This window comes from Apodemus sylvaticus, chromosome 20 (assembly GCF_947179515.1).
Source record: "Apodemus sylvaticus chromosome 20, mApoSyl1.1, whole genome shotgun sequence".
NCBI classification, from domain to species: Eukaryota; Metazoa; Chordata; class Mammalia; order Rodentia; family Muridae; genus Apodemus; species Apodemus sylvaticus.
The window spans coordinates 50,468,492-50,479,553 of NC_067491.1; the positions used below are offsets into that span (position 1 = coordinate 50,468,492).

The 11,062-nt window shown below is 53.4% G+C and overlaps 1 protein-coding gene across 1 annotated transcript; it reads right to left on the bottom strand.

Moving 5' to 3' along the window:
• Window positions 1–1,734: 1,734 nt before the first annotated feature.
• Window positions 1,735–9,328, bottom strand: Ckap4 (cytoskeleton associated protein 4). Its single transcript, XM_052165240.1, has 2 exons — window positions 8,717–9,328; window positions 1,735–3,477 (listed from the first exon to the last, which is right to left on the bottom strand). The coding sequence occupies exons 1-2, from the start codon at window positions 9,137–9,139 to the stop codon at window positions 2,161–2,163; spliced, it is 1,740 nt and encodes a 579-aa protein (XP_052021200.1). The 5' UTR covers window positions 9,140–9,328; the 3' UTR covers window positions 1,735–2,160.
• Between the last annotated feature and the right edge of the window lie 1,734 nt (window positions 9,329–11,062).

Genomic DNA, 11,062 nt, shown 5'->3' on the forward strand with positions numbered 1-11,062 from the left:
CCCTGAGCTGGGCAGTGGTGGCGCATGCCTTTAATCCCAGCAGTTGGGAGGCAGAGGCAGGCGGATTTCTGAGTTCAAGGTCAGCCTAGTCTGCATAGTGAGTTCCAGGACAGACAGGGTACACAGAGAAACCTTGTCTCGAAAAACCAAAAGGAAAAAAAAAAATCCATGGCCCTGAGGACTGGCCAATTGGAGTTAAAAGAATCCCAGATAAAACATAGTAAATAGAAAGTAGTAACTCAGGCTATCTATAGGAAAATAGATTTAGTAGTAAAGAAGACAGCTATCTGGCCAGCTCTTGTGCTGTTTAAGGTTTATTGTAAATAGAAAGGTTGTGGGTGTCTTTTATCTGGGAACTAAATGGTCAAAGGTGGAGTGGAAACCCCAGGTCAGGATTAAAATTTTCTACGAGTGGCTTCAAGTCTCATCTCATGATCCGCACTTCTTGGGTTGCCGCCCATTTGGAACCGGACATGGTGCTCGCACAGTGCTCCGCCCAGGCCTGTGCACAGGTACAAAGTCAGCAGTACGTGTTTGACTGGGAGGTGATAGGCACCCAGGGAGGTACAGGAAATACCCAAGGGAGACATGGCCAAATCGGAAGTTCTCAAGGCAGCTGTGCACCCTGACCACAAGCTAGAACCAGGTAGGAAGTCTTTCAAAGGCTGATGCCAGCCTCTCAGACCCTCGCCCAAACCCCTGAGGAAGATCCTACTGGGTGGTCAGGCGGAGATCTTAAGGAACTACCAGGAACTGATAACTGTTCCAATAATAAGCCAACAAAAGTGTGTGCCTGCAGGAGTGGAGCCTGAAAACCTGAGTTAGATCCCTGTGCACGCGCATGCATGACCACCCCGCCCCAGAAGAAAAAATCATTTAAAAAAATTGTATGTTGTTAAAAAAAAAAGTCTTGAGATGGAAAAGTTACCAGTTTTCTAATCCCGAACACTTTGTGCTGATAAAATGCACCATCACTAAGCTCTCGGAATCCATTGACTGAGGCTCAGGAAATGACAAAGCTCGAGTGTTTATTAAGAATTAAAAATACTGTAAATAAGCCATACAGTTCATTTCACAGTAAACTAACAAACCTTGTTTTTCTTTTCAGCTTTTTCTGTTTTTTTTTTCCTTTCCTTTTTTTGGGGGGGGGGAGGAGGAGGGGGAGGGGAGGGGGAAGGGCAGGGCAGCGATTAAAGATAACACATCTCAAAGGGCGAGGGTACCGAAGAGAACGATTACAGAAACGCAGCACACGTGATCCTCACTGACAGACTGGGCCAGGCGACGGGAGACCTCTCCAGCGATACTGTGATATAACAAAAAAGACCACCGGGCCTACGTCTTCCAGAGAGATGCCCGAATCCTTTGTGGAAAAGTCAGATTCTCTCACATCAGAGCCCAAAGGACACCCCTCCCAACTTGCCTGGCGACCCCTCCTAGCCTGGACACGCAGGTGGGCACTGGGCCTCAAGGGCGCTGCCTTCAGGATCTACTGAATTTGCATAGTTACCTTAGGACTAGATTAGGGAATAGAGAGAGACCACCACGCCTCTGAAGGTGACCCTCAGGCAGGTTGGGGGCAGAGGTGAGGTCATCTTTCGCCCATTCAGAGCTGACCTCTAGGAGTTTTTATCAGTTCTAAATGGAAGACAAGTAAGAGACAGCTCATAAAAACCCTGGCCAGGAGTATAAAAAAAAAATTCATTTTCCATAAAGATAATTTTTTTTTTTAAAAAAAAGTGCCCCCCACCTGTTCTTTGTTGTTTTTCTATTTTACTATAAATCTGTCAGCCTGACAGGATCTTTCTTTTTAGGTTAATCTGCTTCCTGATAAGCCCCAGTTAAAGCCGCGGTCATCTTTCTAAATAGGAGACACATCCTGTTCTGCACAGGGCTGGCTGGGCCTTCAGGAAGCCAAACCAAGCAGAAAAGGGACTTAAGAAACCAAAGGCCGTGTGGTAATACACTGCAAATAAATTAACTGGGCACAGGACACCAGGGTGGTGTTCAACTGGGGTCTGCTGCTTTTGGTGGGGTGGGGGAGGGGCGAGGTGGCGGTGGGCGGGCACCTGGGAGAAAACAGTGGGAATTTTTTGTTTTTTTTGTTTTTTTTCCTGTTTTGTTTTTGGTGGTAAGAAACTGTGCCCATGGGCAGTTCCCTCAGATCTTTTCGTGGATCTTCTCCACTTTGACAAACAACCTATCCAGATCATTCCGCAGGTCGTCTAGCAAGCCCTTGGCGGACTCTAAGTTATTCTCATTTGTTTCAATCTTGACGGAGTAGGCGACCAGGCTGTCCACGGCAGTCCTGAGCATTCTCAAGTCTGACTCGACTTGGCTCACTGAGGATTTCAGGTTGTCGAGGGAGGAGAGTCTGTCCAGAAAGTCCTGAGAAGGCAAGCCAACGGTGGCGGCGGCCTGGGCGTGGTCCCGACTGAGCAGGGAGAGCACTTGCTCTTGCAGGGAAGCCACGGTACCGGGCAGCTCACCCAGGCTTTGCTTCAGCCCCTCCACGTCGCTGGCCAGCGTCAGCTGGGCCTCCCCCAGGCTCCTCACGGCGCCGGCCAGCTCCGAGGAGGAGCCGGGGTTCTCCAAGTGTCCCTGCAGCATGGCCAGGCGCTGCTCATCCTCCTGGCTCTTGGACAGCAGTGACTCCAGGCTCTCCGTGTGGCGCGCAGAAGCCACCTGCATGGAGTAGACTCCGTCCTCCACATACTGGAGCCTGGCCCCGAGGCCCTCCAGCTGCCGCTGCAGATCCTCGAGGACTTTCGAGTCTTTGAGGACGGCGGCCTCCTCCGAGCCACCGGTCCCCGCCTTCAGCTGCTGCAGCTCTGCCTCCAGCCTCCTGATGTCCTCCGGGAGGCGAGAGGAGGACTCCTCGGACTGCAGGAGCTTCTCGGTGAGGGCCTGCAGAGCCAGGCGCTCCGAGTCGGCCGCCTGCTTGAAGGCCTGCTGCTCCTGCTTGAGGCTCACCAGCTCCCGGACCTCTGTGTAGACATCGGACTCCATGGTCTGAAGGGAACTCTTCAGGGCCTCGATGTCCCTCTCCTTAGACTTCATGGAGGCCTGCACCTCCTTCATGGCGTCCTTCAGGTTCCTCACGTCCTGGCTGCGATCCCCCTTGGCCTCTTCCAGGGAGGCGACCTTCGTCTTGACCTCGTTGATCTCCATCTGGCTCCTCTTCTGCACGTCGGTGAAGATGGCGATGTTGTCATTGATGGACTTGGTGAGCTCCGTCAGGCGCTCCTCCACCGTGTTCTCCAGGGACGTGAAGTCGCGCTCGCGGGCGTCCCTCACCACGTGGATCCCGTCCGACAGGTCCTTGAGAATCTCGTTCTGCAGCTTCTGTAGAACTTCGCTGATACGGTTGAGCTCACTCTCGCCTTCCTTCACGGCTTTCTCGGTGAGATCCTGTTTATGCTGGGAGCTCCTCAGGATAGACTCGAAAGTCCCAAAGGTGGCTTGCAGGGATTGGACCTACGATCAAAATCCAGATGTTAGCCACCGAGAGCAAACAGCTGTGTTCGTTTACGCTACCGCTATTTTCCGCATTGCCTGTCCCAGGAGCCTCCGGATCATCGGAGCTCTCCTTCCAAAGGTGGCCGCGTGCGTGCTGCCTGTGATCACCAGCGGCACTGCAGAGTCGGCTCACTACCCACGCCTGGCCAGTCAGCACGGTCCATACGCCTCTGCTGACCCTTACCTCTCAGCAAACAGACGAGCCATGGACAGCCAAGCGCCGGGCAGGCCAATGGGGTGGCCAACAGCTTTTCCCCCTGAGATTGCTGGCTGCAGGATGAGGGAAGCCTGGGGCAGCACATGACATTCATCAATCGAGACAGCACACGGAAACAGAGTCGCAACAGCAAGATGACATTCTGAAGCCACAACTCAATCCCTCAATACGGCTGCGTCTGAGGGAGGTTACACTTGAACTGTTGGGCCAATCAAAGCAGTCTACACTCTTCCCTCCTTTCCTCCCTCCCGCCCTCTGCTGGCTTTCTAGCGTGTAGAGCTGAGCATCACAAATTTTCTTAGCGAAGAGCCTGAGACACTAGGCACAGAGCTAAGAGATCAAGTCAAGGTCTGTCTGTATGTATCATTTCCACGTGTGTGGCCTCAGGCAAGCCACGGTACGTCCTAGACTTCAGTGTCTCATTTAAAAATCCAAGCAGTGGGCCAGGTGATTTCTTAGGACGCTCTGGCCTTTGAGAACACACCGTGACGTTCTTCGGTGCTCCCCATTCATTTGGCATAAACAGCACTCTTAACTAGGCTTAGCACGACAACTCCAATCAAGCTGGGCTGACCCACTGACGCAGAGGCCCTGCTGCTCAGGAACCTAGGCCTTATCTGGATGTGACACCTGTAACATATGGTGACAAAGCAATAATAATAATAATAATAATAATAAAGGAAAGAAAAAAAGAATCCCAGGGTATAGTAAGTCCCTAGGTTTAACTACGTATTTCTGGAATATGTAAGAGACACCCGCTATGACAACCATGAGGTTGTTACCAGCTAAAGCCAGTGTGGAGAGCTCTGTAGGATAAGTGATGTCATTAAGAGTCAACAATTGAACATATTTCATAAAAGGAGGAAGACCGTCATTCTAGATCAAACTAAGTTTAAGTTTTTCAGGGGGTGGAGAGATGCTTAAGAGGTTAAGAGAACTGACGGCTCTTCCTGAGGTCGTGGTTTCAGCTCCCAGCATCCACATGGCTGCCCGCCTCGTCTGTGGCTCTGGTTCCATAGGACCTAATGACCCCCTTTGGCTTCCTCAGGTACCAAGCACGGATAATACAAACATGTAGGCTCAATGCCCACACACATACAATAAAAATAAATCGGGGTAGGGGAGGCTCTCACTGCTTAAAAAAACAGCACAAGGGGAGAAACAGGCTGCTTGCCTGGCATTCACAAGATCCTAGGTTTGAGCCCAAGCACTTAATACATCGGGTCTTGGCATATTCCTGTAACCTCAACACTTTGGAGGGAGAAGTAGAAAGATCAGAAGTTCAAGGTCATCCTAGGCTACACAGTGAGTCTGAGGCTAGCCTGGACTATCTTACAAAAACAAAAAAACAAACAAACAAACAAACAAAACAGATTAAGCAACAAGGCTCTGAAGCCAGACTGGGTAGGCAAATCTTAGCTCAACACTTCATTGCTGTTTGGTCCTGGACGAGTTACACACTGTCTGTGTCTTGGTTACCTCAGCTACAAGGTGGGACAAAAATAGTACCTGACTCACCGAGAGTCACCAGTCACTGTGAGAACTGAAAGAGTCTAAACAGAGTGCTTAACCGTGCCTCACACTCGATGGCTGCCCAGCTGAGTGTGTCTTCCTCAGGGCTGAGCTCTGTCCTAAGTTCCTCAGAGGCTCGCGGATTCCTGGCAGCATCTTCCACTCAACACGAAGGGAGAAACTGAGAGCGGATTCCGACCGGATACCCTGGCCGCAGCGCGCGCCCACCCACCGACTGCTCTACGAACTCAAAACCATATTTACTTCCCAAGTCCCAGGTTAGTTTAGAATGGGGTTCTCGGGGCCTCCAGAAAGCAGACAATTTCCCTCCCCACGCAAACACAACCTGAGCCATGAAAGAATACTCGGAGAAGGCACTAGAGAGAGGTGACCTCTAAAACTGGGTTAGTAAATCACAAAGCCTTTCTGTTCTAAGTGCAGCACTTAAAATAGAAGCACGCGGGTGAGCCCGGCACCTGCGACAAGGCAGGCTGCCTTCAGCGCTTCCTCAATGGGCTGAAGAATAGAGGAATTTAGAGCAATGCTTGATAAAGCCTGGGTAGGCCGAGCTCCTATTGAGTCCCAGGTTGGCTCTTCACAAATGGTTAGGAAGTGGATCAGACCAGAGACCATTACCAATCCCCAAAGGAGCCCAGTGTCTCCCCCTCGGAGGCCGAGGAAGGTTGTGCGTTTTTATGCATGAAGAGCTCAGAACAATTAATACGCACTGGATGGATGTCTGTCCTTCTGGATGGATGTCTGTCCTTCTGGTATGTGGGGTAAGTCTGCTGTGCGGTACGTGAATGCCACACTGGCATAGTGGCTACCACTCCATCCCTGACCACCTGGAGCCCTGCTGGGGTGAGGATGGACAGACTGGTGCTGCTAATGGCTGCCAGTCAATTGGAGCTCTTGCACAGAGTGGGCGCTGTGGAGCCAGGCATCCCAGAATGCCTCATTTCAGGACCTGAACTCATCTGAAGGCTGCTCAGAGAAGAGGTTGCCAACCACCCAAAGAAAGCCCTGGTTCCTCTTCACAGAACACAGATGAGAGACAAGGCAAGAGAACTAAGACCCTACAAAGAGCTGGTCCTCTCACAAGCTGCCCCTACCAGCCTTGGCTACTTCCTGCTACCGCCTTAAGCAGCCTTGGCATGGACCGTGGCAAGAGGGGCTGACCTAGGGGCCGACAGATGAACTGCCTCCCCGCCCCCATCCGTTAATGAAGCCCTGGACTTGAAAACATCATTAAATCTTTTCGAGGGTGGTCACTATTTCAACAGCTTTAAAGCCATGAGGATTCTTAGAAAACTTGTTCATGTGTGTACACAGTACGTTTGTGTGGAAGTGTTGTGTGGCGGGGAGCCTTGCTGGGGAACATGGACAGGCTGGTGCTAGTACTACTAATGGCTGACAGTCAATGGGGCTCTCACATACATACATGTGAGGGCCAGACATTGACTGTTCTCCTCCTTCATTTAGTTGTTTGTTTGACACAAACAAATCAGCTGGAGCACTCTGATTTGGCTAGACCGGCTGCGTAGATATCTCCTGTCTGTGGTTCCCTAACACTGATATTCCAAGAGTGGACTACCAGGGCCAACTTTTTACACATGCCGGAGAAATCTGAACTCACTCGTGTCCTAATGTCTTCCTAGGAAGCGATCCCCGTCTAGCTCCAATTCTTACAAATCTTGACGGTTCCTTCCTCTAGCCTGGAGAATGGGGAACAGGCTCAAAGAGGAAAGTGATCTGCATACAGCTATGACAGGGAAGGGGTAACACCCAACAGAGAGACAGAAAGGCAACATAGAAAATAACACCCAAGTTCTTCAACCTGGATCCATCTACTTAGGGCCTCAGTTTCCAACTTCCCCTGTATTCTGTCACTGGAAGGCTAGGTACCTTCTGCCCTTCAGGCATGTTCGAGACTGTCCCTTACCTGTATGGGGACCTTCCTTCTCCTGATAGTTCTAATGGCTGGCCCTGTCCTAACTGCCCACATACAGACCCAGGGAGATGTCACAAGTCCTTCCTTCCCCAAGGGTGCGTAAGTTACCCACCACTGAAACCTACTTAGGGGGCTGCTGGCTTCACAATCTTGATCTGTCCCCTTTTTCTCCTCCATATGCTCCACAGGGCCCACGCACAGTCATGCAACTATCAGACTTCAATAAATATTATGACTGATTAGCAAGTGAGTGACTGGGAGAGGGGAAGCAGGCTGGCGATGAGATTGAGGTGGTCTGACAGCTCAGCAGGCAGAGCACACTCGCCTACTTCATTCCCTCGGAGAAGTCACCTCCCTTGGCCTACCCCACTTCACAGGCTGACTCACTCCAGTGGCTCTTCCAGTCTTGAGAGGAAATTCCTAGTGCTGCACACTCAACAAAACGTAGAGACTTGGCAGAGCAAGCGGCATGCTGGGAAAAGGAGGTCGGTCGTGGTTCCGGGCTCAGAAGTGGCGGGATTTTTTGTTTCCGTCCAGCAACTGAGTTTCATTGAGCAAGGATGGGGGTGGAGAGTGGAGAAGGCACCGGGAGGGAAGGGGAGGGAAGGGGGCTACGCTTGGGCTGGAAGGGTGGAAACTGAGCAGTCTGCCTTGAGAGCTGCCTTCCTTCAGTCCTGTCAGTCCTCAAACAGCTCCCTGGGGAATCCTTCCTCATGAATGGCCCACGCTTTCTGATACAGTCTGCAACCCAAGCCAGCTGAGGTCTGCATCAACTCACTCTGTGCCTCTAAACCTCCATATTCTGGTCTGGAAAATGGAGTCAAATTTATCAGCCCTCTCTTCCTCCCTCCAGTGAACTCTTCGGGTTAGGAAATAAAACCCTTGAGTAGTACACTCGCCATCTACACACCACAGAAATGTGACCTAATACTTCTGGCCTGTGTTTCCCCTAAAGCTGGAGTAGGCTACTTTAAAGGCCCACATGGGCTCTTTGACCCAGCTAAGTAAGGACAAGGGACCTAAAGATAGACACCATTTCATCTGAACTTAGCAAATGACTAGCTCTCCACCCGCACCCCACCCCCACCCCCAAAGCTCTGGGTTTATTAAAAATTGGCTCAGATGACTCCTACTGGCATAGCCAAGGTGAAGTCTTGGACAGAGGCTTCCAGGGATGAGCTGATCTCCCTTCCAGTCTCCTTTCAGGGCAACTCTGCCCATTCAGCAGTTCCTAATGCAAAAAGAATGGGCTACGTAGAGCCTGCCCGCTTCCTTACAGGTCACAGCTAATGTCCTGTGACAGGCCCTCGGCCCACCCTCCCCGGATGGTCTGACCATAATCAGAGTCCGCTCCATCCCTCTCTGAGACCATTAACAAAGCAGTCTGGGATCACCCTGGCAGTGACTAGGGAGCTGGCGTCCCAGCTCTCGCCACACAGGGCCTGGGCAGGACCAGGGCCCCTTCGGGGAGGACAGGAGTGGGGTCCCGACCCCACCGCCAAAGCTGGAGTACCCACCTTCTGCTCGACGCCCTGCAAGCCCTGGCCCAGCTCATCCCTCTGCCGGGAGAAGTCCTGGTGGCCACGCCGGACCTGCTGGACCTCCTCCAGGACGTGATGGACATACCAGCCCGAGAAGGCGGCCGCCGCCACCAGGGAGAGGTAGAAGAGAAAGTTGAGCAGCCGGCCGAGCCTGCGCGAGCAGGACGCGGAGGACGCGGCAGCGGCGGCGGCGGCCGAGGACTTGCCGCGGTGGCCGCCCCGATGCGCCTGGTTCTGCGGGTGCTGCGGCGGGTGCGGCGCGGGCGGCTGCGGCTGCTGCGGCGCCGGCGGCGGCTTCTTGGCCACGTCATCCGCGCCGCCCGACGGGTGGGCGCCCTTGTCCGAGGGGCTCGCGGCGCCGTGGCCGCCCTTGGAGCCCCTTTGTTTGGCCGAGGGCATGGCGGCGGCGGCGGCTGCGCGGCGGGATGGGCGAGCGGGGCGCGCGGCCCGGGACGCTGGCTCCGGCTCCCACGGGGGACTGCGCGGGCGGCACGCGGGCGCGGCGTCGGCGTCGGAGCGGCCGGGAACGTGGGGCGCCGAGGAAGGAGGCCGGCCGCGGAAGGAGGAGGGGGCCTGGCTCTGCCGCCGCCGCGGCGCCGACCCCGCCTCCCGGGAAGGGAGGCCGAGCCCAGCCCCAGCGCCTGCCACGCAAGCCGGCCGCCGCCCCTCCTCCCTTCACCGCGACCCCGCGGAGGGAGGGCGGGCGGGGCGAGGCTGGGCGCGGCTGCCCGGATGGCTGAGCCTCCCAGTGCCCGGGCTCCCCTCGAGTGGAGTCGGCGGGGTGGGGTACCCCGAGCCCTGTGCCGAGCGCGATCCACACCTGGGTGGAGGGGGAGTGCTAGGAGTGCGGAGAGCGCGGTTCTGGATGGTGGGGACAAGACCGGAGCCGGACACCCTTCTTGCCCACCGCTATCCCGGGAACACCCCTCCTCTAAGACCGCTCCGCAGCCGGGCCAGGCCTTGTCTCTTCCCGAGGATTTTTGGCCTCAAAGGACTCTGCTCCCAAACACCTTGGGTATGGACTACGACTTGTCCCACGGAGCTGAGTTACTGAGCTACTAAGCAGCCCTCTTTGCCTGGCCAGCAGGCTGTGTGTAATACCCCAAACCCCTTGGTTCTATTTTCTTTTGGGGTATCATACAGTCTCTCCAGCTCCAGTTTCTGGCAGGCTCTGGGTTGAGTGTAGGGAAGCCACCAGCACCCACACTTAGTACACAGGTCGAGGTTGTCACTTCCACATTTGTAAAAAAGAGATATAACAATGCCAGAGCCTGTGCTTATACGGGTGCATGGGCTCTAAAACCCTCACCAAAGCCTTAAAGGTTGGGATTACATTTGCCCTTTCATAGAAAACACACAGGCTGAGCCTCAGCCCCAGCAGAATGCCTCAAGGTCACACACAGCCGTGTTTTGAACCTTCTGAAACACGTGGGTGGGTCTTCACTTATGACTGGGAGAGAAATTAGGACCCACTATCAGCTCAGATCCATTGATAGTGGTGATCTGGGTCTTCCCCATGCACGTGGCTCCTGCAGTCCTAGTGTGTACTTCTGCCTGGCAGAAGTAGGGATGCAATTTTTTTCTGTCTGTAACTTCCTTCCAATCTGCTTAGAAGGGGGAGGGGGGGAATTAGAAACAAAACTGAAATCTTCCCATGTTCAAATACCACCACTGTCATGCTTTGGCTGTTATGTGCCTGGTAACCCTCTTGAGATAAGTATTTGCAAGGAGACACTGTAAGCGCAACTTTACAAGGGCAAAACTTTGCTGAAGGCCCACTGTGTGCCAGAGAGATGTCTGTCCAATGTGCCTGTGCTCATAGCACCTGTGCTATGGGGGAGGGGCCAGGGGTATGTTTTAATATTTAAAAGGCCAACGCCTAAGAACCAAGATGATAAATGTAAAAAGAACTTGGAAAGCAAACCTTGAGCTGTACACTGGGTAGAGAATGAGGAATAATTTGGAGGATGAATTTGCATAGTAGGAGAACAGGAAGGCTATTTCTGAGCAGGAAGTGGGGTAAGGCCAGAACACCTGTCTTGACTGGAAGGGCCTGTGCTGCAAGCATAGAGATGAGCTGGGCAGAAAGGCTGCCGATTGCCCACGGCCACAAAAGAAGGCATCAAAGCAATCAGGAGAGCCACTTCTGTTGTGGGGGAAACACAGAGTAAATTAAATGTGGGCCCGAATGTGCCCTAGTGAAATCATCTGCTCTAGACAGAAGAGAACGCCCCTCCATGGGCTGAATAGCAGGCTCTATAGTAGAAACCTCCTAGTTCAACAAAGCACAGGATTCCTCAGCCGGAAGGACAGAGACAGGTG

Excerpts from the sequence above, each read along its gene's own strand:
- Ckap4 (XM_052165240.1), bottom strand. The coding sequence starts at position 9,139 with ATGCCCTCGGCCAAACAAAGGGGCTCCAAGGGCGGCCACGGCGCCGCG. Across the intron at positions 3,478-8,716 it reads TGCAGGGCGTCGAGCAGAAG|GTCCAATCCCTGCAAGCCAC; the intron begins GTGGGTACTCCA and ends TTTTGATCGTAG.